The following is a 20,486-nucleotide window of genomic DNA, read 5'->3' as shown; positions in this document are numbered from 1 at the left end:
TCGCGAGTTAGTGCATCGCAAGAGTGTCTTGTCAGTGTATCTAGAGTTGGTGCATCGACAGTGTACATCGTTGAGGCTATCGAGTGCATCGCAGGTTATAGCGTGGAGAATACGTTGAGTTTCGAGAACGACAGAACCGAGTCGGATCTAGTACTTTGCCGTGAAGCTGTTTTCACCATTATAGCCTAATAGCCTAAAGGCTGTGTTGCTGATTGTTTCAGCGTGCCTGTCATAGTTTTTTGACGACTGTAAACGTGTTTTTGGGAGATGTCCTGAGTAATACTGGCAAATAAATTGTGTTGCGATACTTCATCAAGTGTTGTCGTCAATCACTCCAAATCCACCGAACTCGTAAGAAACGTAACAATATTTATTTCAGCTTCCGTACTGCGTTTCAGTATGTACTGTTTAATAATGTCTTAGCAATGCATACACGTTGCATTCTAGATGTTCATAGGCATTGTAATAATGCAGGATGGATCCTTAGTATTAGTCTTGCTGTTTTCGTAGCAGAGTCGATAGAAAACCACGATTTCGATCCAGAATTGAAATAATAAATTTCCCGTACCTAAGTTTATGTTTGTAACTCGTCACGATTCTCTTCAAAATACAGGTTTATGTATACTGAATGGCAAGTGTTATAGTTTAAAAGTAAGAATAATCTGAACTCTTAACTGTTTAGAGCTTGTACTGTAATTCTACCGCCTGGCTTGTAGAAGGCGGCTGCAAAGCTTTGAAACAACTACCGAGGCGTGTACTGAGCTCGGAAGATATTACGAAAGTTACCTTTGCTTTTGAACCACGAGCTATTGTTAATTTAAACAGCATCGAACGCGGTCAGTACTTGACAGTTACTTGGGAGAGTGTTGCAAATCTGAATTTATGATATATTATTATAGTCACATAATCTTAGCATGAGGGAAACCGGTCGTTGCAGAGATTCACGAGAAGATATCGCCTTTAGTTGCTATTTAGTTTTGAAACATTAACAAGTAGAGAGTAATACAATTTATGTTATATTAAGATTTAACTTTGAATTTTTTCTAGTATTTAATAATTAAGCAATATTTGAGAAGATAATCCGCGAAGCACTGCATTTAAATCACGTAATATAAAAATATACCAATGTTATTCTGGGCTGTACTGCCTAGATAGTATGATAGTACTCATAACAATTACAGAGTTCCTTGCGAAGCCTGAGAAGGAATGGTACATGAAAAGTGTCCCTTGTCTTGATCTTGGATGAAGAAAAAAGAAAAAAAAAAGGGAAGAGCCGAAATACAGCTCTTCGCCTTCGTGCCATCTGTAGCACCAGGAGAAAATCTCGGTTGGTAGTGGGGAAGATGAGTGTTCCCAACTGCTAGAGTAGCGTCAGTTTCGAGCTGTAGGCGTCCGATCAAGGCAACACGCTAGATTGAAAAATATGCAGTATTTAAGAATTCACATCATGAAGCATAGCACGTAGTTTGTTATGTGTAGGTGTGATACCGCATGTCTGATAAATCCTTTTTTGCCGTAGAAAATGTGTAGCATACGGACAATGAAAAAGCGAAAAAGCATGAGGTGTATTTAACCTTCGCTAACATTTAAATGCTTTTTACGCGTGCTTGGCGCGAATCGAAAGGAAAGTAGCACAATTTTTAAATTAAACTTTTTTATTGTTGTTAGTAAAACTTAAGATATTTGTTTCACATTGACGTAAATAGATAATAATAATAGAATATATTGGTTTAAAAAATAAACTCCATGCTACTGAGTTCGCAAAATTTATTAATTCCGGTTTTCATTCTTATCCGTTGAGTTTTGAAATTAGGCTAAATAGTTGTTATATTGGATTTTATCTGTAAATAAAGGTATTACTGAGCTAAAATTTAAATTATGTATTACTTGTATCGTAGGCAAGTACCTGAACAGCGTCCCTTTTGACAGTGTCAATCTCCTGTTTAACAAAACATATGAAGTAAGCTTCAACAGGAGGTTCACTATCCAAGAATGGATCAACCACACTGACCTCAGTTTCCGATGCTATATGATGGTTCTAGGAACACCATGGAGAAGTGGCATCAAGCACAAGATGTTTGGAGGTAAGTTTCTGTTTATGCAATCGAAATAGTTTAAAATCGTACAAGTAGTTCAAGATGTAACAAACCTGGGTACAAGGGAAATTATTTCACGGTTTTCTCTGTTTTTACGATTGATATTTTTTTCCCCATGTTACACGTAAATAAGAGGCAATTTACCTTAGAAATTTCTTCTTGAAGGCATTTCTTTCCTTAAGCATATAATATTAGTCGGGCATTTCCAAACGTGATGTTTACATGTAATTTTATATCGATCTCGATTCGATCCCCAGACAGTTCAGAGGGTAACGCAGGACGCCGTTCAGATGAGTTTACCTTCAAATTGTTGAGTCAAATCTTTTCGAATGATGGTGGCATTGGCCCCTGTACCAATGGTCATATTGCAAGGAATTCCATTGATATGTCCCATGATGGCGAGTCCATTACAGCCCTCATTCATTGCAGCAATCGTAAGCGCTTTAAAATCGGGTTTCTCATTTTCTGACAACCACCGCCCTGCGAAATGGCCACTAATTTGTTTCCTTCGGCTCTGTTGGGGAGCGACCTTATTTTCCACGCTTCGGGGTATTCTACATTTTCTTCATATCTGGTCGTCACTATGGCAGTTCCAGCACTTTAGGATTTTCTTGTCACTCCTATTCCGTCTCAAACTTGTCTGTTTAAATCATCTAGACGAGCAGTTACTTGATACAATGACTTCTCGACTTGAGAAGCTGTGATTGGTGGTCAGACTCTATGAATTGCTTGCTGGGCTGCCTTGAGTTTTCAGAGCTCTTTTTATATCCTTGAGATTCTCCTTTGCAGGGCTTTCTGTACTGCAAGAACAGAATTTCCTATATTTCTCTTGTACAGTCCAAAAAAGCGAGATGAGACAGCCTTTCAACATCGGCGGAGAGCTCCTGGAGTGCTTTTGTGGGCTTCTCTTGGCGAGATCTTAACTGAAGCGTGCTATAGTCTTTTAAATACTTCTCGCCAAAGCGCAGTTTCAGCGCTCCGAATAGAGCTTCGAAGTCTAGCCTCTGCTTTTCGGGCAGAGATTCGTGGATATCTGCTGCTTCTTCTCAAAGAAGCCGAGCGATGGCAGGCCTTTAACTTCGCAATCCCATCCATTTGCGTTTGCCAGTATGGAGAACTGCGTCTTATACATTTGCCACGAAGTCTTCTCATTACATGTGGATAGCTTTAGAAAGAGCCAGGATGACTTCGTATATAAAGGCGTTAGAATTATGACCAACTGTCGTTATGGATTTCTTTTAACTTTCAACTTCCTTGGAGACAACAGGAGACATCTTGCCATAAATTTGTTGTTCAATTTGTTGCTGAACCGCATAAAGTTTTTCTTCGATTTGTTGTTCGATAGCAGAAACTCTTTCTTGAATTTCTGGAACTTTGTCTCCAACCGTGTTTATTCTGCTTTGCATTGCCTCGAATTTGTTTTCTATTATGGCAGTAATTTCTCTTTTCATTTCTTATTTACCTGTTTCAATCTTTTCTTAGTCCGCTTTTATGTCTCCTTTAACAGCTTTCGTCTGTACTTTAACGAAATCTTGAACTGCTTTCATCTCTTCTTTGAATCCAGCAAATGCTAGCACGAACATCCTTAGTTGCTCCTCCATCGCTTTTGTCATCTGTATTCAGTCTCACTTCTGACTCCAAAAATTTATGCGTGCGTACGGGTTTATAATGGATTAAATGCACACAGAACCAACGATAGTTTTATAAAGTTTATTTTATCCAAAGAAACATTAAAAAGTTCTGTAACTTTCCACAAAAATACTCGCACAGCTCTTCACAGCATCACAGAGCACAATCAGTAGTTATACTTTAAACTACTAGGAACGTTAAACACAAGAAAATGCAAAACGCATCTAAAAGGCGATACTCCGAAGTCGCTCAGAAATAACAACTGAGAAACTGATGCTCTCTCCGGTCTTATATTATTTTTCTCCAGCCGCCGAGGAATCTCTAGTAATTTCTGGTTCCCAAAATTACTGGAATTCATATAACGGCCGGATATGGTTGCAATTAATATAGGAATCAATTACAGTTATTCAACTACAATATCCATTACAGTAATTAGGAACCGGACGAAAATGTCACCAAGCGCTCTACAAGTTTGGCGACTTTTGGCGAATCTCTCTAAATTAGAGAAATTACTATTTACTGAATCTTAAATAGACTTGCCCCTTATTCTCGTTTTTCCGGCAGAGCATCATTTCTGTCAATCAAGCTTTTCATGTTACATTATACAAAAAACAAAAAACAAAAAAAAAAAAAAAAAAAAAACACTAAAATTATCTCTCTATTACAAAGTTTGTGATAATACTTTTAACGTTTCCAGTTAGTGTTTTAGTTACAAAAGAAGCTTCAGCAAACTTGAAATAATGAAAAATTATACGATATCTTCAAGTGGTCGTGAAAAACTTTCAAATACTGTTGTTTTCTCTATAGATCAGGACTTAAGTGATCAAGTAGATTTTGAAAAAACTGCTAAGGAATTTGCCTTGATAAAAGCATCAAAAAGGAAAATTATTAAAAAATATCAAATTAAAAATTGCATTCTTTTCACTTCAAAACAGTAATTTATTATATGTATGATTTTCTAAGTATATGAAGATATGATTAAATACAGTGGAACCTCGAGATCCGAGCACCTCTATATACGAGAAATTCGAGATACGAGGAAAATATGAGCCAAAAATTTGTCTCTAAATACTAGCATTGACTCGAGAACGAGCAATGAACCACGCTGTTGGTATGCGTGGCGCCATTTCCCGATTCGGGGAATCACATCTTCAGATGACTCGGTGTTTTTTGATCTACGTGTTTGCGCGCTTACGAGTCAATTGTTTATTATATTTAAAGTGAAAATAATTATTTCACGATGCCTCCCACGAAGACTGTTGCTTCAGATAGTGCTGCAAAGAAAAATAAGGAAGACATGGCCTTTGAAATTTTTAAAAAAACATACATAAACATAAGCGTGGTGTAAGAGTAACGGAATTGGCGGAGACTTACGGCCTTTTGACTTCGAAGATTTGCACTATTCTGAAGAAGCAGGAAGAAATTAAGAAACGTGACGTAGCCAAAGGAGTTACCATTACTTCCAAGCACCGTCCAAAACTCCTAGAAGATGTTGAGAAGTTGTTGGTGTGGATTAACAAGAAGCAGTTAAAAGGTAGGTGCCAGAAGCTATCCTTTTTCGAAAGGTAACATAAAGGTTAACTGCAGTTATATTATTTACCAGTGTTATTTATTAGAAAAATATATTTTTATCTTGATATTTTTGGAGTTAGGAACGGATTAACGGATTAACAGGATTACGAGCTCAATGCTGGAATGAACTAAGACTCGTATCTCGAAGTTCCACTGCATTATTGTATGAATTATGGTATTGTGACCTGAAGGATTATGGTATTATGATCTGGCATAGTCAACTTTAATTAATATAAAAGTGAACGGATATAGTGAACATTTATTGTATATGTATGTGTCTATACATAACGTATTTTTACATATTTTGTTTATTTATTAACGTATGTATATATTTTTTGCCATAAAATGATCAGATTCCTTGCTTGCTTGAGCTTCCTTGCGCTTTTACGTTTTTGCCATAGGTGAAGAAATATGTAAGCACGGCTCTGCCGTTTTCATCAAAATTTGATTTTCATACACTTTTAATTAAATGTTCCAGTCAAAGTAGCTTGAAAGTCCTTTTTACTTTCTATAATAAACCATGGATCCTTATTAATTCATTCCAGAAATGTTTAGGTGAGTAGGTTTCTTGAAAAGTCTTGCATACGCTCAGTGAACAGAACGCCTTGAAGATACAGTATACTAACATATACCACTCAAAATTCAGATATATGACGCCATAGGGAATTAGAGAACCTAGTCCTCCAAAAGAGGGCGTTGCGGCTTAAATAATGTGTCGATTAACCTTCATGGGAGGTAAATTAAGGATTAAATTCACTAAGGTAAATTACCATGTGAATGAAGCTAGAAATTTAAACTGGGACAGTATTTTCCACTCTTCAGAAAACAAAATCCTGAAAATCGTTTAAAGGAATTCAAAAGGTATTTCAAACGAATTCCGATTTTTGAAAGACAGCCTTATTAATGAATACTAACTAGCAAATCACGAAAGGGTATGAAATGCAATTCTGCCAAAATGCTTGGACGCGCGTTACTGACAAATTGTTTCATGATTAGCCTTTTTATTGAATCCTTCTCTTTAGGGATATATTTACACAGCGAATGCAGATTTTTCGTTTTCCAATTAACTGCCTTTAGTCGTTAGTTAAAATAATTTTTATTGAGCGCTTAATTAGTGTTCATCATGATAAAAAAATTCCTAAGACCTATGTTCTTTGGAAGATTCTTTGAGTTTCATTATGCAATTATGCCACAGTCAGTATCAAAACCATTATGCCAGACGAGAACTGCAGTTTGTCTGAAAAAGTAAGTAAATATGTAAATTAATTTGAAAGAAATTCGCAGTTTCAAACTTAAAAGCGTAGATTTAAATCAATAAGAACAATGGATCCAATATACACGCAGAAGATGCCAAGAGCGGATGGAACCAGTATTTTCTTTAGAATTCAGGAAATTTTAAGAAACTGTAACTAATTACTTGAAATTTAAGAATAACTCGTAGATTCAAACTTTCCTTCAGACCACAAAAACGTACGTTTTTTTGTATTGCAGCGATTGTATATATAATGTTCTAGCTAATATATTAACTGCGGAGCACATAGAAGCATGTGGTGTCATGCCTTTGACGCAGAGACTATAGAAACGATCAAAATACAAAGAACACCACTGCACCTACGGTCATCGGTAGCAGAACACTAGTTATAGTTCTCTGGTTGCATAGGCCATATGCATGATTTTCTTCATGAGTTATATGAGCCCATTTACCTTAGAAAGTACTCAAAGAAGTCATCCTTCCTCTTAAGAAAGCCCTTGTGTGCTTAGCCATAATAAAATAAATCAATCAAAACATCGCCCGTACAATATTCCTGATTAATGAGATCATCTAATTAACTTTTCATCATTTTATGCATATATTGATTAAAAAACCAAACCTGTGGGAAATGTTATATTTTAATAATAGTAAGAGTAATTAAGTAATTTCTTTTTGCATTATACAATTCGAAGCACAGTCCACAATCCGCGATTACACTAAAAACTGTATTTAAATTCAAATTTGTGCCTTATCTGATACTTATTATAGACATTCTGTCATACATCTCTACTCGGGAATGTATGTGGTTAGATTAGGTTAGGTTAGGTTAGGATAAATAATCTGAATGTGGTTAAAACACATAGCTATCTTTTAAGTAGAAAGAATCCTCCATTGAGGATTTTCTAAATAAAACTGGTTCGTATTCATCTTCCACATACAGAAAGCACAAAAACACCCATGCAGCCAACTTGTTTGCTTGGCTTTGGATCCTGGAAATGATTGGGATTTTGCGAGATACATTTTCAGTAATCGAAGAACTTTTGTAGGCGCCCTTTGCAGCATGAGCATGATGTATAGTATTGGCATTTTGCTACCCAACGCTCATGAGAAAGACACTGTTCACCTGTGACAAATTTTTCCGACTGAAGGCCTATGTGACCGCAGCATTGCTCGCAGTCAAAGGGTCAATGTAATTTTCTCTAGAGAATTAACAAAAGTTCTTCCAAAATCGGCCAATCACGATTTCCAGAAAAAGTTAAAAATGTACTGCCTCCCCAAAAGAACAGAAAAGAAATTACTTTTAGGCTGCTACTTTACGGATACACATTTTATTCTCCTTCAGAATATTTTTCAACATCATCACCACATTTTCTCTAACATTTTGCTCGTTGGTGGAAACAGTTTACTTGCCTCTCATACACATCATTAAATTGATATTTCTTAGCAACTGAATCGCTTTTAAGAGCTTTCTCTACGCATGGGGAAGAGAAACAAGTCACACTGACTAAGAAGATACTGTGACTGGTCTGAATGAGACACGTGCACCAAACAATTCTTCTTCAAATAATATCGAATGGAAAGAGTTTCTTCAAACATCTGGTAAATGCTTTTGGCAAACCTTATTAATAGTTTATTGCATTTGTTTAATGTTTTCCCCATTTTTGCTCGTCAATAGATGCCCAAGTCAGTCATCATTTGACAACAGAACTTCTTGTAAACTTGTGATTACTAAACCGATCATCCTTAAACGTTTTCAGAAGCATAACAGTTTCAGCTGCAGATTTTCTCATTAAAAACAAAGTTTTACACACATTTATTGTTTGTGGTAGCACATCACAAAGTCGTAGGACGTTGAAAGCAGGAGGGCAGCACTGAGGACGAATCGCTTTACTCATATTGTTGCTACCTGGCAAATAAACAGAGGAAATTCTAAATTTAGAGGCTCGATCCATATTTACGAAATGTGCAGTGTTGTGACGTCCATAATTTTGGTACTTTTATGCATAATTTGATATGACAACATATGATTGTCTAATTCTTTATAGATCCTGGATGTGAAAAAGATCCCCCTCAAATTATACATGGTTACTACAACTTAACAGAGGAACGCAGCTGCTGGGGTTTCCCTGCAGAAGGTGCGAAGGCATTATACCAATGCGAAGAGGATTACGTTTTGCTTGGCTCTTCATTGTATACTTGTTCCAGTGGTCAATGGTCTCCAGAAGGAATTGTAGTCGACGGAGATTACGAAGTTCCCATCTGCGGTAAGTTAGTTTCTGAAATTACTGGAAATGATCTTTCCCGCATGTTTGAATTGTAGAGCATTTAAATTATTTTTCTTAAATTTCTTACTAAGCCTAAGGATTTTCTTCGATTTCTTTCCTTACTCTTCAACTAGGTAAATTTAAAGTGCGATAGACGGCATCTAACTTAGCCTTTTAACCAGATTATGTTTCTATGTTTCTTGGGTATGTGTTGTAAGTTTGCACAATTTGTCAATTCTATAACGCAAAGGTTTTAGATTTTATTACCTTTGTTAACTGAGAATATGAATGAAATATTTCAATCGAAACTCGTTTTTTTCATGGTGGGTATATGAAAACTTCCATTAGCTAGCTATGGAAACGGAAACAAAAGACTATTTCAACCTTTAAAAAAAGTACTCATTGCAAAAGCTGAACTATTGTATTTTAAGGCAGGAAAAAAGAGAAAGAAAATTATTTAATTATTATCGCTCAAGTTGAAAATGAGGAGTATCATAAAATGTTATGGGGAAAGCAGTGCAATAATAAATAGATTTTCATGAAAGCTTTTTAATTATTTCATAGGATAATTTATAATTTCATTGTTTCTTCTAAATGAAATGTACATTTTGTAAAGTTAATTAATGTTAACCATTCTTGAAAAACAAGCTAAGCTCATAGTAGAAAAATTAATGAACAGTTTAAATGACCTAAATACTGAAATGCTTTTAATGCAACTTTTTGATGCATTCTTTTTCAGGTTAACAAATTAAAAAATTTCTTGTATAACTTAAAAACCATTCTACCATTAATGATTGGATACTACTCTCGTTTGATTCTTATTATAATGCAACAAATGCACATTTGCATTTAACTGGAAATTCTATGGTTGTACAAAATCTTTATATTAAAATTTAAAAAGTGATTGCTATAAGTTAAATGAATTAATCTGCTGTCCCTTCTGATAACATCATTTGATAGCATCATTATTAAATAGAAGACATTTTAAATACAGTTGCCACTCTTCTTTGAAAATAGCAGTTAGAAATTGTGGAAATAGATCTAGTAAAGTAATAAGACTGTCAAAGACTTCTTGTAAAGGAAGAGCTTGTTCAGTAGTCAGTTCAAGTGAGGTCTGGTGATCTTGCTGTCCAATGCACCGGACCACCCCTGCCGATCCATTGTTGAGAATCATTACACTCAGGTGGAGACGCATATCAAGGCTATAATGTGAGGTGGCCCCATCTTGCTGAAACCATAATAAACATGTTTCCTCAACATGTTTGTGATCTTTCGTCTTTGTGTATTGTGTTGTCTCTACCATTCTAGCAAAGCGTTTCTGACCATGCAATTCTATGCGAGTTTCCATCTTCTAGGTGCATTCTGTCTCTCCTGAAAGTCTGTAACCGATTTGCTGAAACAGCCTATATATTTTCATTACAAATGGCGAGGATTTTTCTAGCTTTCAATAGCTACTTTTTAACTCTTTTTTAAAGATAGGTAACCCACAGGGGTTTAATCTGGTTCTCACATCCTGTTACTGAGATGCTGGAAAGCAAGGAAAAAAGTGTTACCTTTTTTGGTTTTTATGGCGTCAAGGACGAAAGGGTTGATTTGAATGAAAAGGTAGTAAATTTTGTATTGTTTTGTTCTTGCATGGGTGCTGAAAATTCTCCCTTCTTTTAGACAATTTTCGCACTTTTAAAAACGAGAAGCAGGTAGGAGAGAGCTCACTTTTTTCTGTTGATTGCCTCCCTTCTCAACACTCACTCACTCAACGTGCGCTTGTAACAATAACAAATAAAAATAATTAACGTAAGCTAAACGTACCCCGCTGCAAAGTTAAAACACAATGTCATAACTCAGCAAAGAATTCAAGTAAGATACCAAAGTAAACGAAACATATCTCGCTGTGGAGGTATAACCTAGCAAAGAATCTAGCTAAAGATGCGGCTAAAGAAGGAGATTCTTGTTTCCTGTAACATCCTATTTTTGATGGCTGAGTGGAGTGATTTTTTTCCCGACCATTTCGCCTGACGGATCCACAATTTGCTTTCGAATGTAAGAGACGCCCAGCAATCAGCAATTGCTATTCCTGTACATCTTAGAGTTATTTACTTCAACAGTTTGACGATTTCACGGACTCCCGTGCCAGTATCACGATGCTCTCACTTCCCAGCGAGTTCCTTTCGTCATTTTTACCATCTACTGAGATACATTCGTCACATAGATAACTAATGTCTTCTTTTATTAACCTGATACCCCACCTGTAGAAAGAATATTCTTTTGTTGTTAATTTCAAGCACCTACTGCCTGTATTTACTTTAACTTCTTTTGACCATATTATGTGACTTAATTCTCTAAGAAATATTAAATATTCATAAGCACTACTTTATCTTATGGGAGTAAATACGTTAGAGATGTTTCAATATTATTTGAAAAGCGTAAGAAAATAAATAATTTTGATATAAATTGGTTGTGATTATTTCTTTTCCTGCCACTTACACTCTTGCTAACTCTTGATTAACTCATTGTTGCTGTTACCCTCATGTATAACTGAACTTTCTATAACACACAGTGGTTTAAGTGGTGCATTTTAGTTAAGTTAATAAGGTGTTTTAAAGGGTTTCAAGAAGCAGTAGCAATTAAGTAGTGCCTTGACTACAAAACAGTATCTATAAGTAGAAGTTTTAAATCTTTCAATGCAATTAGCTATCATTAAGAGTGCAGGCCAGACGGTATAGCGTTAGCGATATTGAAGGCAGTACGTTTCGGCCTGGGCTGGAATACTCGTCCAGACGGCAGAGATGTTTGTAAGTATGCAGCACCTATACAGCAGGGGGCTCTCAAAATACACGGCGAGCCGAAAGTCGTCTCAAGTGGTTGTGATTGGAAAAGAGAGGTGGGAAGGCCCTTCGCACCGCCCCTAGTATGATCTTTCTTAAACTTAGGGCCGGAGATGAGCAGATAGTCCAGTGGGACTATAATTGTTCAAACTATGATGTACTTCTGGAGTTTCGCGAACTTCTACCTGTCAGCTGTGCCTATCGTCAAGAGAGTTCACGGGGTTCTACTCTTATCCTACCCAAAATGGCTATGACTCCATGGAGCTTATTTATTAAAGGGATCTCTTTCACGAGATATCTTTTAAAGGCTACTTTGTTTTCAACAGTCTTGATGGAGTAGTTCTAAGTCAGTGGACATATGATGGTAATAGTCAGGTGTCCTATTTCACGGCAAATGCAATTGTAGATTATAATACATAATTATTAGTCAATAACTTTACCACGCACAAATTCTTACACAAGGTGCCTTTGAATTAAAACTGCAAATCTAACACTAAAATAGCATTCTGTCCAGATCTATAACTACTTAGCTACTAATTTGCAGCCTTACCATTAGCATATATTCACAGGAAATGTCTAAACAAAGACAGAGACAAACAGGCACTAGTACTGTTTAAACTTACCAAATGGTGCGAGAAACTGCAGCATTCTCGTGGAAAGTTAGGATAGGCAGAGGAATCTTCTGTGCTTTGCCTAAATTAAATAGTTTAATCGAATGTCAGATTCGAAAACTGGTGGAAGTAAAATATTACTCGACTTCATAACGAAATCGAGATATTAGTTTCATTTTAGAGAAATATAAACTAACTCTAAAAGTAGTGACCAACAAACTTATGTGTAGAAACCAACAAATGATAGTCCACTGGGCCCACAAGAAAAGACTTAGCAGAATGTAGATATTACAAGGTCATTTTTTTAACATCAGACCATATTTGCATTTCAAAGAATAGATAAATAAAAGAGGAAAGAAAGAAAATAACAGTTTTCAAACCTTAAATCTCATAGAATTTATTTGATTAACACATATAGAGATAGCTATTTATCTCGAGTATGTTTCTAGATGTATGTGAGTAATGTGACTTATCACATATTTTTACGAAACTACTCATCGATTGTAAAATTTTTGATTAGATTTTGATCTTCAAGTGTCTGATAAAAGTGAAAAGTCACACACCAGTTGGATTAAAAAGCTGATGGTAGGAACATTTCCCTAATCTTTCGAATTGCGCAAATAATTTTTCTAGTATCTTCGAAGTCACGTTGACAGGTGCAGATGTCAAAACTATGGCACTAGCAGAACTTATTCTTTGATATGAAACAAAGGATAATTCGAAATTAAATGTCCATAACTCTGGACTTATCAACATATATCATCAACGAGGGAAAAAAACCTTTGAATTTTGCACTAATTTTATCTCTAATTTTCTGGAGGTCATTTGCAAAATTTGTGACATCGGCGTACGCCATAGATATAACTTTCGTTTACAATGTAAATTTTAAAAATATGTTTTAGTTTATTTGATTAAAACACTCGTAAGCTATCTGCTTAAGAAGAGAGATGCCTTTGCGGAGGACTAAGGGAAACTGGCTCGTAGATATGTTACTCATGGGGAAAAAGCACGAAAACGCCCATGCAGTTACCCCGTTGGCGGGATCTGAAAATCGGACCAGTATTCAGCGATATTACCGTTTGCCCGTTGGTAGGCGTAAATTTACAAGGACCTTTGATTATAGAAACATTAACAGTTACAGTTTTCAGAATTATTTTGAATGACTTTGGTGTCACTGGCTTTTTAAAAATAGCGATTGCATTAGTCAATTAATTTATCTAATGTAATTAACATAATTGCTGCTTTTTAAGCGTACATGTAATTGTATAAATTCAAAAATTGCAATTTATGAATATCACCTTCAGTTGATTTAATTATATCTTAAAGTAGAGATGACTTATAGGAATAGAGAACATACACCGAAGCAATTCAAGCACTTCTTTGAAGAGTTGATTATGTCGTAACCTTTTTGATGAGACGCGTCTTGTAGAACGTTAAATTGGCATATTACACAAACAGTACAAATTTAATGATGTTGCCCCAAAGTTCTTGGTAAGTATCCGGAGAACGATTCTACCAGATTTACAAGCAAAGATCGTCTTGTTCCCTTATATTACGAGGAAATAGCTGATGAGATTGGAACTCGCTCTCAATTACATCTCAGATATGCTAAACCGGAATATTATAATCCGTCAAGTTAAAAAGGCAGGGACATCAACTAAAATCTTACGTGATAAATCTAAACGATCGTGTGATCAGGGCTCAAGAAATATTCTAAATCCGAAACAGTCCATAATTAAAAGGCAAAGAATATTCGCATCATGTTTTAGATTTATTCAAGTCTGTTATGCATACAACTGGCGTTACCATCTACAAAACAAAAGAGTGCATCATGAAGCATTTGCTTACTTTAACTGGTGATTAAAATAGATTTTCAGCCAACCTTTCTTACATTTTTCAAATTACTGAAGCATAATTTTGGCGTTGTGACAAAAAGCGTTGTCATATAGGACAGCGCTCTTTGTCATTCCCAGTGATCAGAAATTATGAAAGGGTTATTATAGGTCAGCAACGATGTTTACATAGTCCGCATCTATCACGGTGCATATTACCACAACCATCAGTTGTCCAGACCACGGAAGTGTCTCTTACAGAGCAAGCAAAGCACTTCCACACAGAGCTACTTATGTCCGGCTATACATGTGTCGATTAATTATTCGCTTATAAGACATTCATCTGAAGAAATAATTATTTTTTAATGCTGCATGGCCCATTCATGATGTTTTGGAGCCCACACTTATCCTTATATCATTAATTTATTTTTTAAATGGTAAATATATACTGTGCTTCAGGTGAAGCGTCCCAAAATTTTAGCTCAGATGGAGCCCCTTCTTCATTAACCATCCCCTGGCTGTACAGTACCAAAATACAACAACTGATACAATAAAATATCTCTTAGCCTGTACAGCAGAAATGGATCGAGTCTGCTTTTCTTACATTGAGTTAAAGCAGCCTTGATTCATTGTACAAGTACAACGAATGTTTTCTGCGTTGAAGCAGAGAACAAATTAATTATTGTACTAATTTCGTTTTTCATATTACCTAAATAATATTTATTAATAAAGAAATCACGATATTTTTTTCATTTCATTAAAATATATTGATTGATATTGATAATTTGTTTTTTCCCAGTTACTCACATAAACTCAATAAACTTTAGAAAAATTTGCTTAATTTGCAATTTAAAACTTACACTAGTTATTAACTCAGAAAATTAAATTAAATATGTTTAAATACTTTCATTTGAGCTTTAGGTTATTTAAAGGCATGCTTACCTAAATGCTGTAGTGAGCGTTTAATAACAAAATGCATTTTTCTGTAGAAGTTTCTTTTATGCCGTGTGGAGTGTATGTGAGAATTTGCAGACACGAGCACCTATAATATATTCATAAGCTACTTTGTTCTTTATATTATTCTTTAAGCTGTAGATATATGATTATTGTTATGGATTTACTTGCACATGTATAACTATCGTGATTTTTCTCTCTTTTAGGTAGCAGAAACTGTGCATTCAAACTTGGTTTTAGCAGTCTCTTCAATTTTTATATCTTCATTTTCATTGTAAGCATCGCGATGTCTCTCGATTCATTCGCTAAATGTGTGGAAGCATTCCAAGTCATCCCTCAGTTTTGAGATGCTGAAAGGAAATTTCCGAAACTGTAAAAAATCGCATCAAGCCGTTTCAGCACGACAAACCTGTATCACTTGATGTTTCAAAAAATCTTCCCATTCACAAAGAACTTTCATGTGTCATCAATCAATGAAAAAAAAAGAAGATATAAAGAAAACTCTCAAAAGTGTATACAAATGACATTTTCTCTTGTAATATAAAATAATATGTTGTTGCTCTCTCATACAGAAATAAAATTATAATGTTATACTGTACGTTTAAAATCAGCTATTTATTTTGAATTTCTGTAATAATTTCTTTACTGAATACTAAAGCAGATACAATTTTAGTACAAAATGTAAGTTGAGCTTTCAAATCTCTCATAGTTCTATATATAGTATATACCGTGAATTTCTAACTATAAGACTAACGGTGAATAAGCAAAAAGCTACTATTTTCTGTAAATGTACAGCCTAAATTAAAAATACAGGTATAAACACAATTTAAAATAACCTTATAAATACAACTTTATATCATCAAAAAATAACTTAGCTAGACTTATCAGAAGTTAATTCCAGTTCCTTCTCCATTTGAAAAATATGCCATAAATAAATAAAAAATGTTGCTTTAGTAATGGTATAGACAGAAATAAAGATGATAGTAATGCTGATGATGATAATGCTTGAAATGAAAGACGATTTTAATTACATAAATATTAAATTTATTTCCGACGTGATTTTATTTCATATTTGCTACTTCTTGCATAAATATTAAATGAAAAATTCCTCTGAATGGCAAATTACAAAATCTTTCATACCAGCTGTGTCCCAAGATAACTGGCAATATTTCTAACCGCTTATGTAACTGTTTCTCACCACAAATGCAAGAGTTCTTGTGCAAGAATAATTTTATCACAATTGACTATTATAACAGCAGTTGGTATGGTTGGCAACTCTTGCGTTTGTTACTATCACTATCACTTTCATTTTCCTGTAAAATTGACAAGAAAGTCCCGTAAAATTTAATAAGAAATTTTGCATGAAATGAAAATTTCAATGATCACTTATTTCTTTATTGAACATATTGCTGTTTAAAACGAAATTTGGTTAACCAACCAGCATTATCGGTAATTGATAAGACATGAAACAGCGGTTCATTTTTACAGTGCAAGGAAATTAATGATGACCAAAAGTTTTTCAAGAATATGTCAGAACTTTTTCAGTTAAGTTTAGTTGTTTCTGGTACCTTTAAGAGTTTTCAACTTTTAAATAATATTAATTTTTATGTGTACATATTTAAAACTTTATAGTAAGCATGTAGAGACATCTAATTCTTTCGGAACAAAAAAACTCACTAAATCGGCTATGTCCACAGCAGGATTCAAATTATGAATCTCCCAAGTGCTAGCTGAATGTATCACCACTTATGTTCAAGAGACTATGCACGGAAAGTACGATATTTGTTTATATTCTCTCTCTCACTTAAAAGCTGACTGAGGTGAAGCACACAGTCGATCAAACTGATATGGAAACGAGTTAACTTCCACCACAATTTAGTTCGACAACACTGTAAAGATATTTAGGTTTGTAGAGGTTAGGCACATGATAATTCAACTGTACACTCGAGCCACGGATCTGCTAATCGCCAGCTCGACATGGTAACTAACCACTTGCACCACGAGAAATGCAATAATTCCTTGTAAACAAATGTAAAAGAGGCAAAAATGTTTTGTTTTTTATGCCCAGTGATAAATTTTTCTTCAAAAAAACAACAAATAAACAACAAATAACAATAATTTTCAAAAGAAGCTAATACAAAATATTGTATTAGCTTCTTTTGAAAAAATGAGTGCGTTTTATAGAATACATTTTTATATTGTTTGAACGATGTTGATTAAACAGGTAACTGAGCTTATAACACATTCCAACAAAACTTTTTCTGTGACATCTATTCTGCTTTATAACCATTTAAAAGAGCCATTTCTTTTTATCTACCAATCACGTACTATGAAAAATGTATCTGGAAGAAAATTTCCTACGCTTTCGTCATGGAATTCAAGATGTGCATTGGTAGCTAAGAGAAAAGACTACACACATAGAACACTCAAAAAATAATATTGAAATAAATTGTTTGGGGCATTAAAATCATTCAAGGAGTAAATAAATGACCTCTGTTTTTGAAACCTGATATTTACATCCATCAAAAAATAGGAATCTTTCTTACCTATATCGTTAGCTAACTTTAAAAATCATAAATGCATATACACGGTTTCTCCCAAAATTAATAATTACTTTAAAAAATTTCTTTTGTTCAACGTACATGAAGTTACTGTTTATTATCTTCAAACAGACACCTTGTGATTGAATACAATGAATTCGGCATTGCTGCATTTTTAAATGCAATGGAAAAAATGTTTATTGATCTGTTGTTTCAAATCCCGTATTGCAGATGCCAGGCCATTATCAGCTGTCCGGAGATGAACTCTACATTGGGTTTTGAGCTTATGGTATAAGTCAGGCTGTGTAGTAAATGGAAATGAATAAACGTTGTGATATCTTTTGAACCCAAAACGCCTTCATAGGCAATGTATGTGACTTGGCGCATTGTCTTAACGAATAAACCATTTATTTGCAATTTTAAGTGGTTCCATATGACTCCTTTCCTGAAATACTCAACTACCCGGAAATTCTGTATCTGAGGTACCTTGTTCTCAGGCTTTGAAACTGAAGGACGACTTGGGCAATCTTCTTCCTCAGTGCTGTTACTTCCGCCTATGATAATGTCACGTGGTTTGTGCAAAAGGCTAAACATAAACTGTCCTCAACAACTGCAATGATTATTCAGTACAAAATTTCTGTATTTGATGCAAAACTTTAACGCGTGATGCTGCTCCAGTCCATTTTTGCTTGAGACGAGGCACAGAAACTACTACGCACTTCGCATACTGTTTGCTATAAAAAGACTGCAAAAGACAATTCAACCGAACATAAAAATCAATTACATCTGAATTCTCCCTCCGGAGTTGTTATTAACGTATAACAATACATATTTAATATAATATGAGTATCTAAGAAATTGAAGACTAGCAATTAAAACAAATTAAGTTTATTTATATATATTTTACTTAATTTAGACATTTTGTAATACTACATTCAAATTCAAAAGTTAAGCAACAAAGTTAAAAGAGAGAGAGAGGATTTCACTTGTGTAATTTGATACATTTTTATGTATTTATTGTATTTTTATGTATTTATTTTTATGTATGTATTCTAATGATTTTATTATACTTTATTTTTAGGTAAAGTAAAAACTTTTCCAAGAGACGCATTGTTTCCAGCATTAGTTTGAACGGGAAATTTCTAACCTCAATTTTCAGACAACAGATGCTTCAGTGATTTGTTTTACGTATGTAGCCGCGATCATTTTACGTTTCTGGGCAAACCAATTCGTTGGAAGCTCCGTTTCGCGTAAGAAAAAAAAAACCGCTCAGAGAATTTTTTATTGAGTTTTGTGCCAATAAGTCTAAAAAGAATTGAGTCTTTCTTAAATTATAGAGCAAAATTTGATATCAGCTATTGTTAATCACAAACTTCGACAGGTTATTAAATCGTAGAGTCTTTTCTTTTAGGGAGCATAAAATGTAGACCCTACTGAATACGAGATACGGAATTCTTGTTATGTTTTGAAAAACAGATGGCTGCCGACGAAGGTTATAAGAACATTTTAAACTAGACTGAAGAGAACACGCACACATTCGGTGCTCACAAACTAACCACCATTTATGATTAAGTAACTTAACACAAAATAGTATGTGCAATTAAAATGAATCAGTTTCAACTACACAACTGTCTCCTACTTTAATCTAAATCACATTTATCAGCTGCACACCGCAAAGCCAAGTTTGCAGTATCAATATAATCTAAGAGCAAGTGTACAAATACTCAGCTACATAGCTACTTGCAAACCCGTGGCATAAATCTGCTCGAGGCGTACACTCGTTTTCGGAGTAAACCCGCTCTAGTCATAATTAACTTTTCTGCTTCTAAACTCTTCAGTTCTACTACTTAAATACTATTTCCAAACTCATTGAAAATTTGCATATAACGTCATTTAAATTTGTCTTCTGGCTAGGAATTGAAATCAGAAAGGAAAGTTTTTTTAAATAAAAAGAATTTAATAATAAGATTGTAAGGATTATGTTAATTTTATTAACAGTTAAACTTTGAGTTAAACTTCCTTTCCTATCGATTCTTAATTTCAACTTACCACTTCCGGCCAGAACGTAGTTTTAGAATCACGTCTGAATACATAATGAGGACGTCTATGCAGGATCTTACATAATTTGTAAATTTTTAGGTTTCGTATAAGGTTTCGATATGTGGGTGGAAGATCTTTTCTTATGATTCTCAGTTTCCATCCATAGGTTTGTGTCTTAGCAGAAGCTTGTTAGGATTATTTTTATTTAGCTAACAGTTAAATTTTGAGTTAAACTTCCTGTCCTGTTGCTTCTTAATTTCAGCTTACCATTTCCGGTCAGAACGTAGTTTTAGAATCACGTCTGAATGCTAATGAGGAAGAGCGGTATTTAATCGCGAAGTTCTTTGCCTTAGTGAGAGAGATACCAGATATTCTCGCTGCACGCGTCCGCCTTTTTAGGCTACTCTCTCGTAAGCTATTATTACATTAGACCATACTTTAGGCCTTTGATAGCTTCGCAGTCAATTAGCGGCCAAATCCGTTAGAAATTTGATAGCTTCGGCTATATCGCTTTAGATAAGATTAGTTTGATTCTTAGTCTCTGAAGTTCAAGCCCAAGTGTATTGTACTACTTCAAGACGGAGTTCTATTAAATCTTATTTGGATCATAAAGGGTCTTTTAACCCTTTCCAAGTTTATTCTCTGTCTCACGAACTCGAGCGATTATTCGCTTACTGGTTCTTAAGATTCTTCACTTTTAACTGTAACTTAGAATTACACAGTGGAGAATCCTACAAGGTCTTCACAAAATTATAACCAGGATTTAATATTAGGCAAAACAACAACCTTGTTCTGGCGTAGATTTTGAATAAAACTTTTTCATAGAATTTTATACAAGTTCTTAGTCAAAATAAAGTTACTCATTTTCCTA

General features: G+C 34.6%; 2 protein-coding genes and 1 pseudogene across 3 annotated transcripts in view; 1 reads left to right on the top strand and 2 right to left on the bottom strand.

The window, feature by feature from the left end:
* Window positions 1–12,280, bottom strand: part of LOC118195672 (iripin-2-like) — a 202,379-nt gene extending 190,099 nt beyond the window's left edge. Inside the window, exon 1 of the mRNA XM_085816649.1 lies at window positions 12,262–12,280. The gene's annotated coding sequence lies outside the window, so the exon portion shown is untranslated. The remainder of the gene's footprint in view (window positions 1–12,261) is intronic.
* LOC118195673 (intracellular coagulation inhibitor 1 pseudogene) overlaps window positions 1–12,395 on the bottom strand; it is a 215,465-nt pseudogene extending 203,070 nt beyond the window's left edge. The window contains exon 1 of the transcript XR_015041115.1: window positions 12,262–12,395. The product of XR_015041115.1 is annotated as an intracellular coagulation inhibitor 1 pseudogene (transcript). The remainder of the gene's footprint in view (window positions 1–12,261) is intronic.
* The window catches only part of LOC118195078 (uncharacterized), a 112,350-nt gene extending 96,717 nt beyond the window's left edge, over window positions 1–15,633 (top strand). Inside the window, exons 4-6 of the mRNA XM_085816650.1 lie at window positions 1,899–2,084; window positions 8,595–8,813; window positions 15,242–15,633. Of these exons, the coding sequence (XP_085672776.1) occupies window positions 1,899–2,084; window positions 8,595–8,813; window positions 15,242–15,381 (545 nt within the window). The 3' untranslated portion in view covers window positions 15,382–15,633. The remainder of the gene's footprint in view (window positions 1–1,898; window positions 2,085–8,594; window positions 8,814–15,241) is intronic.
* Window positions 15,634–20,486: the final 4,853 nt, after the last annotated feature.

Source organism: Stegodyphus dumicola, chromosome 5, assembly GCF_044657685.1.
Source record: "Stegodyphus dumicola isolate Sdum_Otavi_A_Nest chromosome 5, ASM4465768v1".
NCBI lineage: Eukaryota > Metazoa > Arthropoda > Arachnida > Araneae > Eresidae > Stegodyphus > Stegodyphus dumicola.
Note: the sequence above shows the minus strand (reverse complement) of the source record. Positions and strands in the feature narration are given on the sequence as shown.